The sequence below is a fragment of the Gadus chalcogrammus genome, chromosome 15 (assembly GCF_026213295.1).
Source record: "Gadus chalcogrammus isolate NIFS_2021 chromosome 15, NIFS_Gcha_1.0, whole genome shotgun sequence".
NCBI lineage: Eukaryota > Metazoa > Chordata > Actinopteri > Gadiformes > Gadidae > Gadus > Gadus chalcogrammus.
In genome coordinates this window covers 25856071-25879684 of record NC_079426.1, presented here as the reverse complement: position 1 = coordinate 25879684, position 23614 = coordinate 25856071, and the positions used below count along the sequence as shown (strand labels likewise).

The 23614-nt window shown below is 41.8% G+C and overlaps 1 protein-coding gene across 4 annotated transcripts; it reads left to right on the top strand.

The window, feature by feature from the left end:
* Positions 1–1875: 1875 nt before the first annotated feature.
* Positions 1876–13351, top strand: LOC130404755 (uncharacterized). 4 transcript variants are annotated; one of them, XM_056609645.1, is made up of 8 exons: positions 1876–5959; positions 6074–6183; positions 6298–6365; positions 9628–9832; positions 10047–11047; positions 11171–11240; positions 11853–12018; positions 12727–13351. In XM_056609645.1, exons 4-8 carry the CDS (start codon positions 9631–9633, stop codon positions 12845–12847), a joined length of 1560 nt encoding a protein of 519 aa, XP_056465620.1. In that variant the 5' UTR covers positions 1876–5959; positions 6074–6183; positions 6298–6365; positions 9628–9630; the 3' UTR covers positions 12848–13351. The 4 variants fall into 4 exon arrangements, with proteins under 4 accessions (XP_056465620.1, XP_056465618.1, XP_056465616.1 ...); XM_056609643.1 differs by lacking the exons at positions 9628–9832; positions 10047–11047; positions 11171–11240; positions 11853–12018; positions 12727–13351 and having other exon boundaries at positions 1876–4081; positions 5853–5959; positions 6298–9583; XM_056609641.1 differs by lacking the exons at positions 9628–9832; positions 10047–11047; positions 11171–11240; positions 11853–12018; positions 12727–13351 and having other exon boundaries at positions 6298–9583.
* The last annotated feature ends 10263 nt before the right edge of the window (positions 13352–23614 follow it).

The window sequence follows — 23614 nt, the reverse complement described above, 5'->3', positions numbered from 1 at the left end:
GAGAAATGTAAATGTGGAAATATCTGCATCAATATCTTTAAAGACATGTACAGCTTAGGTAGTCATACATCATACACATTGTTGGTACACCTGTGTTAAAACAAAAACTTGAAACTGACAAAAGTAATGATACATCAATATTTCTTAGTAATCAGACTTTTTATGGAATTTGGGAACAGAATAATTAAGCAATATCACACGAGAGTGCTGTTGTACTGAATATCAGCACGGCTGTGATTCTCTTCGGCACTCGGCCAACGGCCTCATACCTACGACCGAATCCCAGCCGTAGTACAAAAGCACTCCCTCCTGAGTGATATTGCTTTTATACAACAGTTCTACAAGCACCAATCATTAGTTAACAATAATAATTAACAACATATTATGATCAGATTTCTTTGGTTCATTGATGATTTATTTGGCTCCGCCAACACAAATAGATCCGCAACTGGTCAAACTGTTGCCAAGCAACACATTAACACATTAGCATTACATTAGGTTCCCTTGGTCCTCTTCTGGCGACCATTCTTAATTCAACTCCAATGTTATTCCTGGAAACATGTTCATATTTGCTGTGCAAAGTTAGCTGCAATCTAAGCTACAAAAAGATTGTTAATAACATTAACGGTTATGAGAACACCCGTAAAGGGGAGCGATACGTGTATAGTTAAAAGACCCAGTGCTGTTATACTCTATATCAGCACTGGAATGCCTCTTGTCCAATCAAATTACTTGGTCGGAACTGACTTGGATAATTTGTAATAATCTTCATCTTCTGCCTTAACTTCTTGTAGTAGAGCTTCTTGGCCTCTTGTGGCACAAAGAACTGCAGCATTTCTTGGAGTGCATTCAGATTCCATATATAAATAGTTAAAAAATATATATATATATCAGGTATCCAGGACCATGTGCCCGCTGAGCTACAGCCTTGACAACCTGATAGTGCTTAATTTCATAATGCATTTGATGGTGTTGCCTTTGATTCACGAATTCTCTATTCAGCCCACTGCACGCATTCTCCTTCATCTTCTGCAAGACACAAATGCAAACATAAGAAATGAATGAGAGAAATCATAACAATTAGATTTATCTGCCAGTTTACGTCTACCCGCCGGTCCAAACAACAGTGGCGGTTGTCATATTAAATCTAGGCACTAAGGCCACATACAGCTGATGCTCATGAAGTAAGGCAGATAAGAAACTGATAACTACTGATTTCTCCTTTCCTGGCAGAGTCCTTAACATATGTAATGAGGCTAAAAACTTATAACATTACATAACTGATGACCAGTCTAATGACCGTGAAATTTGCAGGCAGTATCGTATGATGTATGCACAAGCTAATATACTTATCAGAAAATTTGGTATGTGTTCATCTTCTGTGAAAATAACACTTGCTGCTTCTTGCTACAAAAGAAGCGGCATTCAATTATGGTATGAGGCTACAACTCAAAGTGCCTAGATGGAGTAGCGCAAGCCTTCCGTTTGTGAATGTTGATGTGCCAACTTGTCCTGCTGTCCTCAGAAACCTTATGTATAGATGTATGTGTAGACTACTGTGTCTTGCAACAAGTAAGGGATAATGGACCACGTTAGACTATCAAAAGTTAATACACGTTCTAGATGATAATGCGGCCACAAAGCGGAGGGCCGATCCAATGTGTTGGGGGCGCCCTCTGGAGGCGCCCTTAATTAATTAACTAAAATATACGAAACAAGCAAAATTAAACCAAACATGTTCCCAAATGGAACGGAGAAGGGAGGGGGCGGGGGATTTAAGTTAGGGCGCACTGAAACCCTCACCGTAGTACGCAGGACAATGCGACAAAGCCATCTATCCCACTCTATAGAAAATATCGAGATGTATATCGCCATTCAGCCAAAAAATATCGGGATATCATATTTTGCCCATATCGTGCAGTCCTTATCTGAATACAGACGTCGCAAAACCTCTACATCCAGCTCTCCAACAAGAAGTTGACAACGAAGACCTTACGGATGGCACAAGCAGGCGATTTGTTCACTGATGCATTTCCAATGCAAAAACCCTGACAACCAATTGGAATACAGACGCTGCAAACCCTCTCCATCCAGCTCTCCGAGAAGCTGTTGACAACAACGGAGACCCTACAGATAACACAAGCCCGTGATTTTTTCACTTGCTCCAAATTAAACGGTAAGGGAACTCATTTCAGACAAAGCATCTTTGCACTTTTGTTTTTTTCAAAGGCATCTGATGGGTTTGCACAAATAGGAAGTAGGCTAATTATATTTGAGGTTATCTGGCACAACATTGTATTGGTTATTGTTGGTGGCGTCATTGCATTTTTTTTTTTACAAGCAGTCGCAGTTGAAAGAACTAAAATATTACTGACTGGCTATGCAAACTGCAGCTTACTGATGTTTCATGAATGGTCTTAGTGAGTTAATATTTCTTTTTATGGAGTTTCTACAGAATTTGCCTGTTTTGAGTAACCTTTGCCCTTAAGAATTCAATACACGTCAACACAAAATAACCTTGTTGTCCTGGAGATGTTTTGAACAGGCATGCCAGTTTCAAGGCCCTCGGTCAGGACTCGAGTGTGAGACACTGCTTCAGAGATTAAAAGGGAAGGTGCAAGAGTAAAAGAAAAACATCAGTTACACCAAATATGTCAAACCACTTGGGTGTCTTGATCACAGTACACTAGGGATGCAAACAATTAATCGATTATCGATTAATTGTCGATAAGAGATCACTCGATTAAAATAAATTACTTGCAATTAATCGCATTTTTAACCCGTAATTCCCCAACCGTCCACCAGAGGGCGCGCTTGACGCCAGACGTACTTGACGCACACGCGGGAACACAAGCGAAGCAGAACAAGACAAACGAAAAGCGGGACACTAGCTGTGTTCGAAATCGTTCCCTATCATGGATGTAGTGCACTAAATAGGATGCACGCCATTTTCTAGGGTGTTCGAATTCTCAGTGGTCCACTATATAGGGCACTATATAGTGGACTTAAAATAGGGTACATACGATGTTCCCTACATGTTACTCCCGTATACCACAATGCAATGCGGTTGTATTTTTCCAGGGGAGAAGAAGAAGCCGAATAACCGCGAAAAATACATTTAATGATGGAGTCTCCGGCATTCGTTTAGAAATGTCAACAATTTATTTGGGATTTAACATAGAATATTTAACATTCAAAATTAATTAAACAAGGAAATGTAACATTCAACATCAATACAACCTCCAGCTTTCGTCGTGAGTGCCCGGTTTGTTTACTTGATGTGGGCGCATCTGTCTGCGTCACACAAATACCCGGCGCATTTACTGACGCAAATGACTTAGAAATGTTCAGCGTAGTGTCCGAATTCTTATTCCCTATATAGTACACTATATCATGTACACTATATAGGGAATAGGGAACGATTTCTTTTGTAGTATTTTTGACAAATGTACTTGTAAGTCGCTTTGGATAAAAGCGTCTGCTAAATGCCCTAAATGTAAATGTATTTTAAAGTACAACAACTAAACGACTTCGTTGAATTACCACCTAAATGTGTCACATTCAGAAGGAAATTCAGCTTCTCAGAAGAATTGCCGCTTATCAATTAATCGATCATCGATCGATAAGATGCAACAACCATCGATTAATGAATTACTCGATAATTTGCATCCCTACAGTACACATAATCATGTCTTTTATTTTCTCTCTTACTACAGGCTTTTTACAATGTATAATGGACTGCACAACTAATTGCCCAAACAAGTTCTAGCTTTTGTGAGGGAAAATAACCTTGAAATGACGGGTACATGAATTGATCCTGGCAAAAACATCAAAATGGCACCCAAGCAAAATACACAAATAAGGTAAAACGAACATGAACCTTGACGTTCCAGTTTCTGGGGAGCCTCGAGCGCGAGGTTCAAGAGCAGTTGACTGCTCGAGCAATACACTGCTCCTGAACCAGGCGCACGAGCCTCCCCAGGGAAGATGCTCATCTTCCGTTGATGTAGTTGGCAACTACGGTCGTACTGACATTTACAGCAATAAGCTAATAATTATTTCATATTATATACAACTCTTGGTAAGTAGACTAACACGAATAGCGATCATGTTTGACTGTCGGTCTGTGAGCAACTTTAGTTAGACCATATTCGTTCATAGATGACTAACTAGATATACTAACTAACGTTAGCTTTATCATCAATGACATTCAGCTAGACTCTGTGCCAAATTGCTTATGGCTACTGCTATGCCAGGATAAGTTATTGCGGTTATCACAGCTGTGTATATTTACTTCACATTAACGTAGTCTATGTTTATATTAGGCTACGTTCATATACGAGTAACATTAAGAAACAACATTGCTCATATGGCCAACTTAAAATGTCAAATTGCCAAAGAATAGCAGCTAAATGTCCGTTATATCAGAGACAGCTATTCCCCGCAAAACCGTCGCGGGGAAATCCAAATTATTAAAATTATAAATTTACTCGGGAAATCGACCCGTGGACATGTCGGCCCATCTACATATTGTACCATAATACTAAATAAAACCAAATATTAATGACCCCCTACACCCAAGCCTCCACAGGGGCAAGAAAAAAAATCGAATGTATGAAGTAACGCGCTCACTAACTAGTCTTCTTTATATAACTTAACTGCGTGCTGAATCCAACGTATCGTAATATTTTTTCCTGAAAGAAAGGACAGCACTGTTGCATTCAAAACTTTTAATCGCCAACCACGGACGTTTCCCTTTTTCAGCGTGTAATGGCCTTTAAGAAGCCATTACACGCAGAAGGGCGCGCGGCCCGAAACGTCCGTTGTCGGCGATTCAAAGTTTTGAAAGCAACAGAGTGCTGTCCTTGCTTTCATGAAACCATAATACTCAACAACTCCATTTCTAAATTACGCTTAATTGGGAAACAATTCTGCTGCTTACCTTGCTATGCCACATGTAAATCCCTTGGCTGTCGGGTGCAGCCTGCTGGCAACGACGACTAATGTGCACACTGCACAGAAGTGCGCCCCCTCATTACAAATGCATTGAACCGGAACTGAAATCACACGCAGCCTCTATTTTTTTAACCAATCTGATCACAGTTGATTTAGTACGCCAGGTGTGGCCATAATAAGAATGCATGTGCTTTTTCAACTTGAAGGGACTTTCAAATGATTACATAACTAAAAACGAAATGTTAACATTCAAATACACATTCACACAGAATGCACGGTTTTAATCAAAAATTAATTTAATAAATAGATTTGACCTCCATCTGTTTATTGGATAAACGCATTTCCCAATCCCATGAGCCTTTGCTCCATTCTACGTCAATTCAAGAACAAACAAAGAAATTAAACTGCAGTTCGTATTTTTTATTTATGACCATGAAAGTTCTGTAATGCCTGAATTATGAAGAATTAAATGTAAAGTAAAATAAAAAATTATAAATATAAAACCATGAATGACATAAGTGGTATAAATATTGGTGGGACGTTTGTCTTTACCAAAGAGTATATCTTGTCGATTTTCACGGGGTGTAGAGCCTAACCCAGGGTATATCTTGGAATACTTAAGAATCGGGCAAGTGGCACTTTTAAATTCCCCAAATGATTCAAGGTGGCCCAGATTGTACATTATGAAAAAGCGTTTCCATTCTTTAACTTTTTTTCATAGATGAGGGTTTACTAAACGAGGACTATTTTGTATAAAACACTTTTTTAGGGTTAAGGGTTGTCCAAAAAAAATTAGCCGCTCACACTTATATTTTAGAGTCTCACTCCAGCCAAAGTCCCAAAGTTGGCAACCCTGCTATTATAGTATTAAGATGTGTTATTTTTCTCTTCCACAGGTTTTGTTTGTTATTGCTGCGACCGTCAACGGCTGTCATCCCATCCTGGCCAAAAGAGGACGAAGGTTAAGGTTACTGACTGCAAGTCATCGGCCTACAACTTAGAGGTGCAATTAAGCTTTAGCAGTCCATTTTACAAATTTAACAAGCCGTAACCTAGTAGGCACCCACAACACACAAACAATTATAGTATTAAGATGTGTTCTTTTTCTCTTCCACAGGTTTTGTTTGTTATTGCTACGACCTTCAACGACTGCTGTCATCCCATCCTGGCCAAAAGAGGACGAAGGTTAAGGTTACTGACTGCAAGTCATCGGCCTACAACTTAGAGGTGCAATTAAGCTTTAGCAGTCCATTTTACTAATTTAACAAGACGTAACCTAGTAGGCACCCACAACACACAAAAAATTATAGTATTAAGATGTGTTCTTTTTCTCTTCCACAGGTTTTGTTTGTTATTGCTACGACCTTCAACGACTGCTGTCATCCCATCCTGGCCAAAAGAGTACGAAGGTGCGAGAATATGGCCCATCCCCCTTCTAGCTAGTTAATTTTATGCTTTTGGTGAACAATGTTCCAATGTAAATTTAGTCTGTGCGAGCATGTGTCTGAGACTACTGTTCAGTTTATTCAGCACGCAAAGTTGCACAGTAACACTCCAAATTATCACTATCTGTGTGGTGTGCCTTACTGTACTCGGATGTACCGCAAAGCCACTGTTCTGAGAGCACATATGTTTAGAGAGCACAAACAACCAAGATATTGCAAGCCGTTGTCCACACCCTTAAAGTGTCTGGCTCAGTCTTGTGCATTCAAGTGTGAAACTGTAAACTCCCTTGTAAAGCATTTGAATTCACACTCAGAAGAAGGATTGGAAATCAAATGCCCATTCAGAGGTTGTGACTGCAGCTTTACAGTTGCGTCCAGTTTTGCCTCACATGTTTCCAGGAAACATCGAAGTAGAGGTATAGAGGACTTAGATGATTCGGTTCTAGATACGTCTGTTCCCACAGAAACTTTGAGTCGGTCTGTTCTTGCAGAGCCTTTGAGTCAGCCTGAACCCAGTCACTCATGTTTAGATATCTCTGATAAACAACCTGAACAAGAAATGCAATTGGCTGTGGATGAAACCCTCTTTTTACAAAACCTTACACTTCTCTACTTGAAATTACAAGCCAAGCTATTGTTACCAGCAAGTACACTACAAACAATCATTGAGGACTTTCAAAATGCCCATGAAATTGGCCTGTCACATGTGCTTAACATTCTAAGTGAGAAATTGAAGGTACTTGGTATTCCAGAGGCCACCATAAGCAACACTATTGATGAACTGAGCAGAGGGGATCTACTCAAGCTCTATAACAGGGGAGTTCTGAGCACAGACTATAAGAGGAAGGGTGCTTTTAAAGAAAGTTTCAACTACGTTGAGCCTGTTCCTGTGTTCTTGGGAAATGATGAAAATGGCAAAGAGTGCTTTGCCCAGTATGTACCTGTACAGGAGACATTGGCTGCACTGTTTAAAAGTGAGTCTGTACGAGAACAGTATGCTGCAACACGTTTGCAACCCTCTGTTGTTAACGTCTATCAGGATGTTAAGGATGGGGAGGGAGTTCAAAGTAATCTGCTGTTAAAAACTGAGCCTTCCTCGGTTGGTTTGATGCTATACCAAGATGCGTTTGAGGTCGTTAACCCTCTTGGATCAGGGAAAAAAAAACACAAAGTGTTAGCTGTTTACTCAACTCTGACTGACATTTTACCTCACAATAGATCCACTATAGATCAGATGCAGCTTGTCCTTCTATGCCGGGAGAAGGACTTTAAGTACTTTGGGATGAACAAAGTTTTTGAACCACTCATCAAGGACCTCAAAGTCCTGGAGGAGAGAGGTATTGTGCTAAGTGAAGGCAATGTTGTAAAAGGCACTTTGGTTGCAATTTCAGGAGACAACTTGGGATCGCATGGCATTGGGGGTTTTTTAGAAAATTTCAGTAGGGCTGATCGTTTCTGTCGCTACTGTGAGGTAGACAGAGATACATTTATGAAAGAACCACATTTGTGTGGTATCACAAGAACAGTACAAGCCTACAAAAGTAATTTGCAACATCTAAAAACAAGTGGCACTGACTCAGTCTGCGGCATCAAGTCTGACTCTCCTTTCAACCAACTAACACATTTCCATGTTTGCCAGCCTGGCCTTCCACCATGCCTTGGCCATGACTTGTTTGAGGGTATTGTCTCTTATGACCTTGCTTTGTTTATTGGTCATTTAGTCAAGGAGAAGCATTTTACTTACCTGCAGTTAAATCGGTGTAAGAACCAATTCAAATACCAAGGAAATGATGGCAAGGACAAGCCGGCTGACCTCTCTGCTGGAGGCGAGAGATTAAGTGGGCATGCAGTTCAAAACTGGTGCTTTCTTAGATTGCTACCTCTATTGATAGGTGACAGGATTAAAGATCCTGCTGACAACAAGGTATGGCAGCTCATGTTGCAGCTGAGAGAGATGGTGGAACTTGTCTGTGCACCAGCCATTACAGCAGGCCAAGTAGCATATCTGAAAGTCATCATTGAAGAGTACATATGGTACAGGAAACAGCTCTTCCCTGGTCATCCCCTGAAACCCAAGCACCATTATTTATGCCACTATCCAGAGCTCATCCTTCACTTTGGCCCACTTATCCGCCTGTGGACTCTAAGGTTTGAAAGCAAACACACTTTTTTCAAGCAGTGTGCCAGAAAATTACACAACTTTAAAAGTATTTGCCAGACTCTGGCAGAGAGACACCAACTTCTGCAAGCCTATCTTAGTGCAGGCAAACTTTTCCCTCCAATTATCCAAGTAGTAAAGGGCACAGAGTTGTATGTAAATGATTACAATGACAAGATCAGGGCATCTCTTGCCAGTTATGAGTTTGAGTCACAGTCTGCACTGGCTTGTAACAATGTCACAGTGAAAGGCACAGTGTACAAAAAAGGGATGATGGTTTTGCTTGGGAGCAACGATGAAGAACTTAATGTTGGGAAAATTAACCTCGTTGTTGTTCTCCAGGATTCTGTGCACTTTGTAATGGAGAAACACACTTTCGTGAAGTTGAGAGACATGGGCATCTACTGTGAATTAGGAGTAGCTGAAGAGGATTATGTTTGCATCAAGCATGAAGATTTGCATGATTACTATCCTCTTCCAGCTTACAGAGTTAATCACCTTTCACTTATTGCTCTCCACCATTCATTTTTAGAGACGGTTTAAACCAGGGAAGCATAGAAATGAAATTTCTTGGCCGAAATCGAAAATTTTGAAAGTTATTGAGGATTGAGTCGTGTCTGCAGGAGCTACTGATAATGCTTACTTACAATTGTTATCTTCCCTTGTTTATTGTTAATCATTTGTAAATAAATATTAAACATTAAGTAAATTTAGTAAATTAGTTTGGGGGATTCACACAGTCATTTGATCTGCTGTTGGGTAAGGAGAGTGCAATAATAATAATGTATTTGATTTATTTGTTATTTGTTTATTGTTTGTGTATTTGTTTATTGTTTGTGTTGATATGGATCCTCCTGGGTCTGAAATAAAGAATTATATATATATATATATATATATATATAGCGCTTTTCTCACAATCAGTCCTTGGTTACCTCCAACATAGGTTTGCAACGGTGCTGGTATTTTTTTATGGCCTTGTGTTTTTGAGTTCTGCTCCATTGGTAGGTTAGTTTAATTAGTTTAGTTTGGTTACTTTAATATTGATTTGATTCTGGCTTGTTATTTTAGAGAATGGATCGGGAAGACGTGAAGGAAGAAATTGCTTCATTTTTACCGGGCCTCTCTCTTGAAACCCTGACTTCCCTGCTGGGAGTGTTGGAAGAGATTGGCGTGGAGAGCAGAGCAGACCTTGCCTTTGTAGAAGCGAAGGATCTGGAGAAGTACCTCAGTAAAATTCAGTGTCGCAGACTGCTGAACGGCATTAAGAATAAAGGTAAATCCAACTATGACACTGCCATGTTTTTTATTATTTTTATAGTTGAATCGTTAAAATAGCTTAAGACTTCAGGGGTTCTAGAGGTGGTTAGAGTGTCCCCCTAGAGGCTCAGTGCTCTTCACAGCAGACCTGGATTTGAATCCTGGATTTGAATCCGGATCTACTTCTTGCTGTACCTCTATCTATAATAATTTTCCTTTCTCACTTCTAGGTCTTCCACCAGTTGAAGTAGAAGATCCTGTTGCTGTCGAATCTCCACCCCTCACAAGTACTCCCTCGTCAAGTTCCGAAAGAACTTCCGAAAGAAACTCTTCCTTTTCATCACCCACCTTGCCTGGCAGGCCATGGTATACTGACTTCCGGGTCCGATGGGTAGAGATGCCAGCAGCTATTGGCAAAGCGACGGCAGATGCAAAAAGACCATCACCAGGGGACAGAAGAGACATGATAAAGACAGTGGTGGACCAAATGTTAGCGCATGAGCAAAACCCAACAAGAGCAACATGCCACACGATCGCCCGGATGATTGTGAGAGACTGGCCAAAAAGCTTTGCCGATGTCGGACAAAAGGGAGATATGCTGGGAGACGGCTGCTACTCCCTTTTGCAACAAATAAAAACAAGAGTGGAATACAAAAATAGGAAGCAAACTCTTCAAACTCGGCGACGCAGGCAGCACAGGCCCTCCAATGTGGCGGCAGAGGGGGCAATCGCAATGGCCAGAGGCCCAGTAGACCAGTACGGTTGTGTACGGTGGTGTCCGGAAGAACTTCCTGCTGGAGAGACGGAGGCAACCTTGGAAGAAACAAAACAACAACTACTGAACATCTACGCAGAGGGAGGGATGGGAGGGGCAGAAACGGCTGAACATCTGATGGAGAAGACCTACATCACCCAGCGCCAGTTCATAAACGGGGTGCCTGCACCAGCCATTCATGAGATAAAGGAGGATTGGCCATTCCTATTCTCGCAAAGAGGCCTTTTCTCCCACTTCAGTCTGCTGACGGATGTCTCAATACAAACCAAGTATGAAGAGGCTATGAACAGCAAGGGCAGTACCATCATTCGCTTTTGCCAGCAGCTCAACCGTCCAGGGATCGGGGACGTCCTCGCTAAATACGAGCCAGAGGCGTCAGACAAGGCTGCATGTGTCCTTCTGCTACTGATGGCATATTTCAAAGAACCGAAGAATGCCATCATGCTTGAGGCTGATGTAAGTTGTTTAAAAAAATAAAAAACTTCAGAATCAGTGGGACCAGTGGAACGTCTTATGCACCATGTTGAATCTTTGCTACAATATACTGTATGAATGTAACATTTACTTTTTACTTTACAGCCGTGTGCAACTGCCGCTGATGTTGAGAGCACAGTGCCATTGCCGAGCAACCCCTGCTTGATTGTCCAAGGTACTGTTGATATCTGGATTTTATATTGATATTTCTAGCTGTAATAAATGTACCATGTGTTTTTTAAATAAACAAGGCGCTACACAATATTTTGACAGAACATGCTGATCAGTGATCTAACCTGTTTTTCCAAAAGTGTTGCTTGTCTCGATCTTTTCTATTCAGCATCTTTCAACAGTAGTGCCGGTAGTTGGTGTAAAGTCGATGGTTTTAGAGATTACAGATTGCTTTTATGCAGCATTCAAGGGTAGTGTATTGACTTAGATTTGCTCTGGAACTGTGAACCAAATCTTGGAGACTTAAAAATGGGGAGAGCAAAGAAGGGCATAATGGTTTGAGTTGTGCAATAGACAATTAATTACATCAGTAACAATGATGCTTAACGGTGTTTTGTGCACCCAACAGAGTCTTCAAGGCAGCGCTGCCTGGTTAAGGTTAGGGCCTTCCAGGCAGTGCTGCCTTGCAGACTCCGTCAGGGGCACAACACCATCGAGCATCAGTAAGTGGGTAACAATTTGTGAAAACATTCAAGGTTACTGAAACTTCTTTCCTTGCTCATAGCACCCAACTTCTTTACAATAGCGCTTTATGTGTGTTCATTGTTCTTTTCAGGTGACATGATGAAGCCAACCGCATGGATGCTCAGCATTGAACAGAAGGTTGTGATGGGACCACACCACTCCTTCAGCAACGGAATAGCTGCAATGTTTGCAAGCTATTATTGCTTCAACCTGCAGTATCCTGAGGAGGGCTCCTCCACTTTGGAGTTTATCCAAAGGTATTTTAACTTTCAAATGAACATTGCAGGGTTTCCCACAGTGCTTTCTAGTTAAAGGTGAAGTAAGCGGAAAGGTCAGTTTAGCTAACTTCCTGACACTGAATGCAGTTAGCTGTCCCCTCCCTCGTCCCTAAGTCACCACATTAATGCACTGCGGTCTTCAAGCAGCGAGTTATCTAGAACCATCTCAGATCCATAAGTGTGATAAACATGATAAAAACCATCAAAACAGACATTGGGAAGGTTTTTTTACCTGCTCCGCCATTGTAGTCACTTAAAGATCTATTGCTCTAGGCGTGCACCGTCAGTGAGACGTGCCGGTTTGTAGCGTTCTGTCTTCTGATTGGATATCAGTTGTGGGATCCCCGAAAAGTTTATTTGCCGATTATATTGCAGAGCAGGTGACTGAGAGATCAGAGTTATGAAACGCGCACACTATATAAGTGATCACTGTATGAATATAGAGCGATTTAACACATATATTAACATAAATAAATCGCTTACTTCAATACAGTTGAACCAAAAAATTTGAATTTACTTTAAAAATGGTCTTTCATCTCTGTGATGAACAGCAGCCTCTAGTTGTTGATAATGTCACTGTGCCTGTGACGTCTTTGGTGTAAGGTATACTGCATCTGTCTTTGAAAAAAAGTATGCAATATATAAATCTATGTAAAACTGAAAGTTGTTTTCTTGTTTTATTTACAGGTGCTTCTTGAGCATCAATCCAGAGAGGGGCTCCAAAGCCAAGAAAAAGCGTGGGTTGATGAACCCACATGTGAGCACACTCTTGAGGAAGATATTGGACTTTGAATGGATTTCAATGTAGGGTGAAATGTGCCGTGAATAACGGGTTGTTATTGGTTAAATGTATTAATGTTGATTCATTGTATAATTAAATGTTGAATTGAACAAATTGCATGTTTTCTTTGTTTTCCTTTTACTTTGGATGCATGTGTATGAAGTTACAGTATATTGCATGCAGGATATCCCTATATCACAGTAATTCCATGGGAAAGACAACTGTGAAGTTATAGTAAATTACTGGCTACCTAATTGCATTAATTTCACAGTGAAAATGTAAAAATACAGCCATTTAGTGTAATGTATGTACCGCAAGTTACTGTTATAACACAGCGACATATTGCTAAATCACAGCTTTTTAATGGGTATGACAACTTTGAAGATACAGTATGCAGTTGTACTTTTATTGTAATTAGCTGTGATTTATCTACTGTAAATTACTGTGAAGATAGAACAAATTACTGTGAACTATTTAATGTAAATTACTGTGAAAATAGAACAAATTACTGTGAACTATAAAATGTAAATTACTGTGAAATTATAACTAATTACTGTGAACTATTTAATGTAAATTACTGTGAAAATAGAACTAATTACTGTGAACTATTTACTGTAAATTACTGTGAAAATATGTACAGTAAATTACTGTAAAAGTAATGTGAAAGTAATGCAATTTATAGCCAGTAATTTACTGTAAATTTACAGTTGTTTTTTTTACAGTGTAGGTCTGGGACCTGCGTAGCTAAAACAACTGTTTTGGATACAGTAATTGACGTGTCCGGGACATGTATAGCTATAAATAAGTAAAGATAAAACTCGGTTTTACTTTACTTTAATTTGCTAAGTCATATGCACGTTTGATGTGGTATGCAATAGATCAGGGTTCAGCAACCTTTTCAACATGCAGTGCCAGTTTGACATTTTCTCGTTAATGAGAGTGCCTTAAGCAACAATATATTAAATATTAAGCTGAATTATGACACAGCGACCAAAAACATTTCCAGAAGACCAGGAATGGTACTATTTCCATATAGTCCACAATCATGCATCAACATTTTAGGTTGTTATTTTGCAACATGGGCTTACAAATTATAATTACATATGTCTCATCTTAAAACACCGTTTTCAGAAACTCACATATTTGCACTGTGAGGAATGTAAAAAACGAGAATATATGAGAATGTTGGAACCATCCCAATATCTTTAAGAGCCTACCCTTAGATGCATAAGTGGGTCAAAAATGACCCGGTGAGGTTGTTTTCTTGAAATATCTTCGTAATGAAAAATTCTTATCATTTCATGTTCCAGGTATTCCTCAAAAAACATGTTTTTGATATAATGCCATTAACATTTTTAACTTACCCTCTATACATTTTAAGAAATTGTAGTTTTTTGTTTACTACCCCAAGCTTCCATAAGTGGGTCAAAAATGACCCCCATGCATTTTCTATGGAATCCAATGGGAACCTTTAAATTAGACTATATCAGAAGTGTCACCCCTCAGGAAGATTATTTTACAATAATCTATATAGCAATCTATATAGCAGAAAGACAAAAACAGAAATAATCACATTTTACAACAAGACGAAAAGAGGTGTAGACACCACTGACCAGATGGTTGGCACCTACACCTGCAAGCGCCAAACACAGAGGTGGCCCATGGTGCTGTGGTACAACATAATTGACATTGCCACCCTGAATGCCTACACCTTTTTCTCGGCTCAGCACCCAGAATTCAAGAGCGGCATCACCAATGCACGACGGCTCTTCCTCAAAGAGCTGTCAAAGGAGCTTGTCACACCACACATGAGAAGTCGACTGGAAGGATGCCCCCAACTGAAAACCCCGATTATTGAAGCAATGGAAAGGTGTGGGGTGACAAAAGCCACAACCCAGCCACAGGAAAGAAGCAGACAGGGCCAACCAAAGAGAAAGAGGTGTCAGTTCTGCCCAAGTAACAAAGATCGCAAAGTAAACAATAGGTGTGGGAAATGCAATGTACGTGTGTGCAATGATCACAGCCAGAAACAGGTAGTTTGTCTGAACTGCATACAGTGATGAGACAAGAAGGCAAAACAGGGAAAAGAGAGAGGAACTGTCAATGACTGGACAGTTACAGACAGACATACGGACGGACGGACGGACAGACAGTGGATGTTCACATTTTTCTATTGCTGTTCTGGGTAATTTTATTTTTCAAAAATGTTAAAAAGTGAAAAATATAGATATTTCAAACATGAAATAATTCTTGTGTGGTCCTAAATATAATACTAAATATTGTACAAGTGATTATTCATGACAAAAATGGCATAAAAACACATTGATTCTAATATGGGTCATTTTTGACCCACTTATGGAAGAGTGTAGGGTCCAGTCACTCGTACATCTAAGGGTTAACAGCTTTGTAAAACCATGTGAAGGCGATGCATACAGGCCACTTGCAACAATATTTGAAATATCTTCTCTATTACTCACAACATAGGTTTAAAAACTATTAATTGATCACATTTCAGACCACTGCTTTCTGTAACTATAATTTAAACATATTTGCACTGGGAGGAAATGCCCAAAACAGAATAAAGTGCAAAGTTAATCGGTAGTAATGATTAAGCTGCCGCATTGTGCTGTAATTTTTTTTAATAATAATAATAAAAAAATATATATATATATATATATATATATTTTTTTTTTAAATATATATATATTTTTTTTAAGTGTGCCAATGATTATGCTGCTACATTTTTCTTTTTACATCTCTTTGATTAAGGATAAAGGATGGATTAGCGCTACATATGCTGGGAAGGAAACCTATATGCTAGGTTCTCAATTTAGACTCTGAAGTATAGGGGGTTCACCTTTCAAGTGCCACTGCTACTGCTGTAATGCTTTGATACGTCGTTAGCGTTTGATAGTATGATATTTTTAACTCTAATAAGTTACGTGTAACCTCGGTAAAAATAGGTAAAAATAGATATCCTGTCACTTTAACAAAGTGCAGTGGATTCAGCCAATCAGAATGGCTGTAATGTTGGGATTGCGTTAATTCTCAAATCGACGCAAACTTTCCAGAGAAGCAAGACGCTATTGAACTAGAACCAGTGAGCGACATAAAGTTAAGAACCAAAACCTTGTTGTTAACCTTTACTTTCCATTTTTGAAAGTGTTTTATGTTACCGTTCCGTCTATAGAGACAGACTGTGTTTTATTTGAACTTTGATATTGTTTTTGGACTGAGAAATCATCGAGTGACCTGAGAGTTCTGAAGCCACGTTACGATCGACGAGAGAAGATAGCGAGCCTTTCCCAATAGTCCTGAACTACTATCGGTTGACATCTCCCAGATTCATCTGCCTTCCAGAGGACACACGCTGTTCGAATCAGAGTTGCGGTAGGACTGTTTGGTGCCATCGTTATTTCGACCACGAGTGGATTATATTTTTGCGACATTAACCCAGTGATCTGGTGAAAGTGGACGAGACATCACCTGAGGGGCCTGACCCTATCCAGCTGCAATATGTAGAATAGTCAACACCAGTAGTAGCGCCTGTATCTAAGATATTATTTATTTATTGACAGAGCAAGGAGGGGTGTATGCGATGATAGGCACAACATGTTGTACTTTTATCCCCAATAACACAGCTCTGGATGGGTTGGTGGCCAGGGCGCTGGCACAATTACAATCGCTCAGGTTCGAATTGGCAGAGAACTCCGGCATTAATGACCCTTTCACAGGATGGATGGAGAATATGTTTGGGAGGTGGAAAGGCATGATCCAGTCAGTGCCCGTCGCGGGAATAATGGCAGTAGCCATGTTAATTGTAGTCGGCTGCTGCTGTGTTCCCTGCGCACGAGGGCTACTGCATCGGCTGATCACCACAGCAGTGGGCGCTACAGAAGCGCCAGGTGTCATTCAGGCTTACGTGGGAATCAGATATGATCCGGTGAAAGTGAACGAGACATCACCTGAGGGGCCTGACCCTATCCAGCTGCAATATGTAGAATAGTCAACACCAGTAGTAGAGCCTGTATCTAAGATAATTAATATCCTGTATTTACTTGAATAACAAATTATTAAACAACCAATGCGGGTTGTTACATTGTAGTATTGTTTGGTTGCGAGTGCAACCTGTTATTTCTGAACCACTGCATTGATAATGGGACTGTTGATTTTCTTTGACAGTTGTTTACAGGTTTCCTGTTGCTGACACGACGACGATTGAATGCCTGAAGGAGGCTCACATGATGTGAAAGTAACCTCTCTATGTGAGCCGAGCCCTTGACAAGGAGGGATGAGCGTTGGGTTCATGAATTACAGGTCCCGATGGCGACAGATGAAACAAGAGCTGCGACTACAACAATGCCCAAAACCACCCACATGCACCGACCCACCAATCCATGAAGATCACCTGATCCATCCAAATCTATGCGAGCCTACAGATAATCTAGAATTTTTTACTTTTTCACTAGATATTGTATTTTTTACTATTTACTTTCAATGCATGCTGTTAATATACGACACCTAATTTTTTACTTTTTACTTTAAATGCATGCTGTAAATATATGTCACCTAATTGTTGTACCTTTCACTTTTATGCATGCCGAAAATTTTATAACTTTGTCACTGCTGAGTTCTTCCAAGAAAGGGTTCCAATTCAGGATAGCTTTTAACACACTTTATTTGTTAAAGTATTTCGGTATGGTAACTACGGAGCAAAAGGAGGTGGAAGCGTGTTGAGCACGTGCTGAGCGTCTCCCAGATGATCAAAAACATTAACCCTATGTCTACTTGCAGCGAGAAGTTTCTGACGAGCTCTAGCTCGATGTTGACTAATATGGTAGGATCCACATGGCCTGTGTGAAGTGGGCGGAGCCGGTGTGACGTATTACCCTCGGCTTCCTCACTTGTCTGTGGTGCTGCCTTCTGTGGATGGAGCAGCTATTGCAGCCTTCAGTATGGTCCTGCTCCCCTTGTGGCTATGTATAGTATTTACGGCTTATATGTTTGGTCCTGCTTCCTAGGGGCTATGTGTGGGTAGCTCAGGTTCTTAAAATACGTAACAATCCCTCCTTGGTCATCTCAGATGACCATACAATAATATTTTAAATCATAAACACCATTTACCACACCGAAAACATAGTCAAAGTAGGATAAATCATCAACACCACCAACCGAGTGGAAAAAACTCCATATTGGAGATAAACCACCACGGATTACCATAATACTGAAACGGCATTTGCCTTGATGGGTCTCATGGGTAATACAAGTCATATTAGCAATACAACAATGAACATGTATCCTGGTTATCATACAATCATATGGTCAAACAGCACACAAACAAAAGTATCCATAGAAATCCTAAGCTAATACTTTTTGGTTATGTGTAACAAGGTCATACAATTTTCAACATGTGCAAAAGTAAAGTACACAATTAGCAATAATAATAATAAATAATTTATTTATTATTATTGTGAAATATGAAAAAAAATATTATCTCACAATATTTATAATAAATATTAATAAATAAATACAATTAATAAATATTATAATAAATTATTATTTATTTTTATTATTTAAAAATAATCAAAATTTAAGAAATTCAAGATTATTGATAGGCTGGCATGGATTTGGGTGGTTCAGGTGATCTTCGTGTATTGGTGCGCTGTTGCATGTGGGTGGTTTTGGACATTGTTATTATCGCAGCCATTGTTTCTTCTGTCGCCGTCGGGGCCTGTAATTCATGAACCCAAGACTCGTCCCTCCTTGTCAAGGGCTCAGCTCACAGAGAGGTTACTTTCACATCATGGGAGCCTCCTTCAGGCGTTCAATCGTCGTCGTGTCAGCAACAGGAAACCTGTAAACAACTGTCTCAAAGAAGATCAACCGCCCCATTATCAATGCAGTGATACAGAAACAACAGGTTGCACTCGCAACCGAACAATACTATATAATAACAAACACAACCCGTCTTGGTGGTTCAATAATTAGTTATTCAAGTATATACGGGATATTGATGATCTTAGACACAGGTGCTACAAATGGTGGTGATTATTCTATATATTGTAGCTGGATAGGGTCGGGCCCCTCAGGTGGTATCTCGTCCCAGTTCACCGGATTATATCTGATTCCCACGTAAGCATGAATGCCACCTGGCACTTCTGTAGCGCCCACTGCTGTGGTGATCAGCCGATGCAGTAGCCCTCGTGCGCAGGGAATACAACAGCAGACGACAACAATTAACACGGCTACTGCCATTATTCCCGCGATGAGCACTGACTGGATCATGCCTTTCCACCTACCAAACAGGTTCTCCATCCATCCAGCTATTGGGTCACTAATACCGGAGTTCTCGGCCAACTCTAACTTGAGGGATTGCAGTCCGGCCAACGCCCTGGCCACGGACCCATCTGGAGCTGTGTTATTGGGGATAAAAGTACAACATGTTGTCCCTATTCTCCCGCACACCCCTCCTGGTTCTGCTAATAACATATCTAAAGCTAGCCTATTCTGATAGGTCATCCGGGAGGTGGCATCCAATTGTTCGGACAGTCCTTTGACTGCCTCTTCTGTAAAATTAAAAAAACGTTGTTGATTATAGTATATGTAATTTATCCAGTCAACATTTTTATTAATAATAGACCACCAAAATAGAACAGTTTCAAATCCTGCCTCTATCTGATTCCGGGCTTTATGTTCGTTGGGGACCCCTCGGGTACTCCTATTGCGTCTATGTATATGTTTTTATCAAAACTACCCGGCACTGGTGCATACCCCCGTTTCCAACGGGTCAAATCCAGGAGACCACCGCTCCTGGATAATGTGAGATCCATCACAGTCTTGCTATCAGGTAAAATGTAGATGGGTATTATTAATTGTATGATTGCGCATGTTCCTGAAAATTCAAAGGGGAGAACTGAGGATCTGTCCTCCACAGAACCACCATATATCACTACGGGCATGGGTCATATTGGACAACAATTTTATTTCTCTAGTGGTGTTACAAGACTCAGGAGGAAATGATCCTACCTTTCTCCCTGTTCCCCTTCCTGTGATACAATGATAGTCCGGAGTTAAATTAACTTCAAATCTGGGAGGTATAGCTCTAATCGGGGTCTGAGGATACATGATATGTAGTTGGGATTTTATTGTAATTGAGCACCCTGGGATGTGGCCGTCCACGAACAATTCCAATAGAAAAACAAAACCTTGCGGTGAATTATGCGGGGTGATTCTAGCGGGGGCTGTGGTCAAGGAGGGGCGGCCGGCGGCACAGATAAAGCAGTTGGTCTGCTGGTGCACTACCGGGGGTGGTGAGAGATGTGGCGCTTCTAAGAAATCATACGTCCCTTTAGGTGGAAATTTATTGGGCCCGCATGCATATCCTGATAGAAGGACAACTATTTTTAGGTCCTCCCCCCAAGTATCCGCCCTTAACACTAGAAAGACCAGGCCTTTGTCTGTCTTATGAGATCTGTTTTCGGGAACGAGTAAATCTGCGTTATGAACATCGACTCCCACTTGACTGCTAGACCATTACTGGTCCAGATTTCCTTATAGCCATATACTCTTCTGGTAAGGGAGATTCCCTTTTGGAGTACCTTGTAGCTGGACGTCGGGGGATAATAGCCCTCCTTGTACCCAGGATGGGTAAGCCACGATGCCTGAGACCACGCCTGGCAGGCATAACCTCTTTGGTAGCTTCCGTCTGGTCTGGTACCTACGCACATGTACTTTTCTGCCTGGTAGACCCGGTCCGTCCTGGTCCCACACGGCAGTATCTCACAAAAATCTAGCTCAAAGATACTTTCTATCCCTCGACAGTACCTTAACGAGACCTGACCTGTTGTTGTTGGTGGTTTGGTCGGTGGGTAGCTGGCGATGTTGTCTCCCGCTCCTTCTTGGAACAGGACTACCAGAAGGAATCCTACCAGGTACCTTCCCAGGGGCACGCTTTGGCCAATCGTCTTGGAGTGGGGCGTGTTTGTCCTTGGCTTGGAGTGCAGCTAGGTCGGTCAGGGTCTCAGTCCACGATCTGCCGGGGGTATCTGCTTTGCGGCACCGGCTCAGGTGGTGCCACTGGGCCCAACGTCGGTCCTCTACAGAAACAGAAAAGGGTGTGGCCAAGAGTACCTTGTATGGCCCCTCCCACCGGTCTTCTAGGTTCTTTCGATGGTGTTTTTTCACCCAGATCCACTCGCCAGGTGTCACCGACGTCGGTGAAGGGTCCTCTGGATCGGACGGCTTTTGGTCTGTGATCTGGGAATACAACCTTAAAGAAGCTTGAGTTAGTGCTTGCAGGTACTCCTGCATTACTTCATCAAACCTGTCAGATGGGGGTCCTTTGGATGGTGGGCTGTATGGTCCTTGCATGGGACGTCCTGTGACTAATTCATGGGGGCTGAGAAGGGTGGTGTTAGAGGGAGAGGATCGTATGGCCATTAATGCTAATGGCAGAGCTGTCACCAAGGTCATCTTTTTCCCTGCTGTCTTTTCTTTAACTGTCCCTGTCAGCTGATTCACCTGCATGCGTCCTAAGGTTCGAGTTTCTACCTCCTCGGTGCTGTCTCTAGATTTCTCCAGTCTATTGCTTCTGAGTATTTTTGCTAATTGATTCTTAATTGTCTGGTTTGCTCGCTCTACCAGGCCTTGCGATTGGGGGTGATATACTGAGCCGAATCTGTGTTTGAGTCCTATGTATGTTTCCACTTCCTGAAGGTGGGCGTTGGCGAAGTGGGTACCATTATCTGAGCAGATAAGCTTTGGGTATCCCAGCGGTGAATGAGTTCCTGTGTTAACCATTTGATGACTGTTTTCCCGTCCTCCCTTTTAACCGGAATTACTTCTACCCATCTAGTGAACCTGTCAACGGCTACTAACATAAACCGTTTTCCGTCAACTCTGTTCTCTTGTCCCATATCTGTGAAATCAATATAGATTTCTTGAAATGGGAGCTGGGGCACGGGGAATTGTCCTTTGGTTATCTTGAATCCCCGCCTTTGGTTACAGGCTTGGCACGTTTGACAGTCCTGGACATACTGGTCGCACACAGCTTTGAGTTCTGGATGCCACCAGTATCTTTCAATCCTTTGCCGGGTCTTGGCCTTTCCTTCGTGTGCCAATCCATGCTCCTTCCTTAGGAGGAACAGCAGGGCCTTGGAGGAGACAACCGGCTTTCCAGTGGAGGAGTAGTATATTCCATCCGGGCTCTCTCTGGCCCCTTTTCCTCTCCACGCCGATTTCTCATAAGGTCCTGCTCCTCCTTGCATTTCTTTGACCATCTGTTCATCTGGGTCCAGGACTGTTTCTTCATTGACCATCATCTGGTGTACCACCAGGGTGTATCCTCCTTCTTTTAGATGTTCTACTGGGACGTATCCACCTGCCTTCTTAGCTGCTTCATCCGCCGCGTGGTTTCCTCTTGCCTCCGTTGTCTGTGTTTTCTGATGTCCTTGGCAGTGCATGATGGCTACTTCTCGAGGTAGTTGGGCTGTTTTGGCTAACAGCAAGATTAGGTCTGTGTGTTTTGCTTTGGTATTAGCACTGGTGATCATCTGTCTGTTTATCATTTGTTGTCCGTTTAGGTGGGCTAGCTCGTATGCATAATTGGGATCGGTGTAGAGATTTAGCGTTCGCCCCTTGGCTATCCGTAGACCTTCACACATAGCATATAGTTCGGCTCTTTGTGCTGAAGCGGGTTGTTCTAATATGCCACTAGCCAGAGTGCTGCATATTCCTTGTTTGGTTTGTTCCACTACAGCCCATGAGGCCAGGTTTTCTCCATTGGCGGCCCTGTAGCAGCATCCATCGGTGTACAAGGTCGCGTCCACTGGCTGAAGGGGTTCCGCTCTCAGTCCTGGTCGAATCTTCACTGCCTTCTTTATTTCTTCTGAGCATATGTGGGGTTCTCCATCGTTGGGTCTGGGCATGTTGTCCGTCATGTTGGCTCCTTGGGTGGTGAAGGTGACCATGGGATTTCCCAATATTCTCTGGAGTTTTGTGTTCCTGGTTGCTGTGGTGATTGTGTAGTCTGAACTATCCAGGTATGCTTTTACCCCGTGGATAGTGTGGACCACAACTGGGTGTGTCATTACTATGTAGGCCGTCTTGTCCAGGCTTTTGGAGATGGCGCATATAGCTTTTCCACACTCAGGGAGTCCTTTTTCTGGAGGTTCCAGAGCGGAGCTGTGGTAGGCTAGGACTTTCCGTTGTCCTCGTTGTTTCTGCCATAGGATTCCGTTGACCACACAGTCTCTTACTGACACATCCAGGTAAAGGGTTCTTTGTAGTCTGGGGCGGCCAGGGCGGCGGCACTATACGAGCTTTGTTTTAGCCTGGTGAATGCTTCTTCTGCTTCAGGGGTCCATTCCAAGGGGGCTTTCAGATTCCTGTGTCCTGCTTTGGTGATGAGCTGTCGCAGTGTAGTTGTTTCGCCGGTGTAATCAGGGATGTAGGTCCGGCTATATCCTGTCAGTCCTAGGAATGCTAGCATTTGTCGGACTGTGATTGGCTTTGGATAGGTTCTGATCGCGCTTCTGTGTCCTTTGCCGATCTCTCTTCTATTCCCTCCTATTACTTTCCCCAAGAAAGTAATCTCTTCTTTCACCGGTTGTAGTTTTGTTTTCTTGAGTTTGTATCCTTTTTGTGCTATTGTTTGCAGCAAGTTTTCAGTCGCCTGTAGGCAAGCTTCCTTTGTCTCAGCTGCCACGAGGAGGTCGTCCACGTATTGTATCAGGACCGTGCCTGAAGGGAGATCCAGTCCTGCAAGGTCCTCCTTGAGGCAGGTGTTGAAGATGG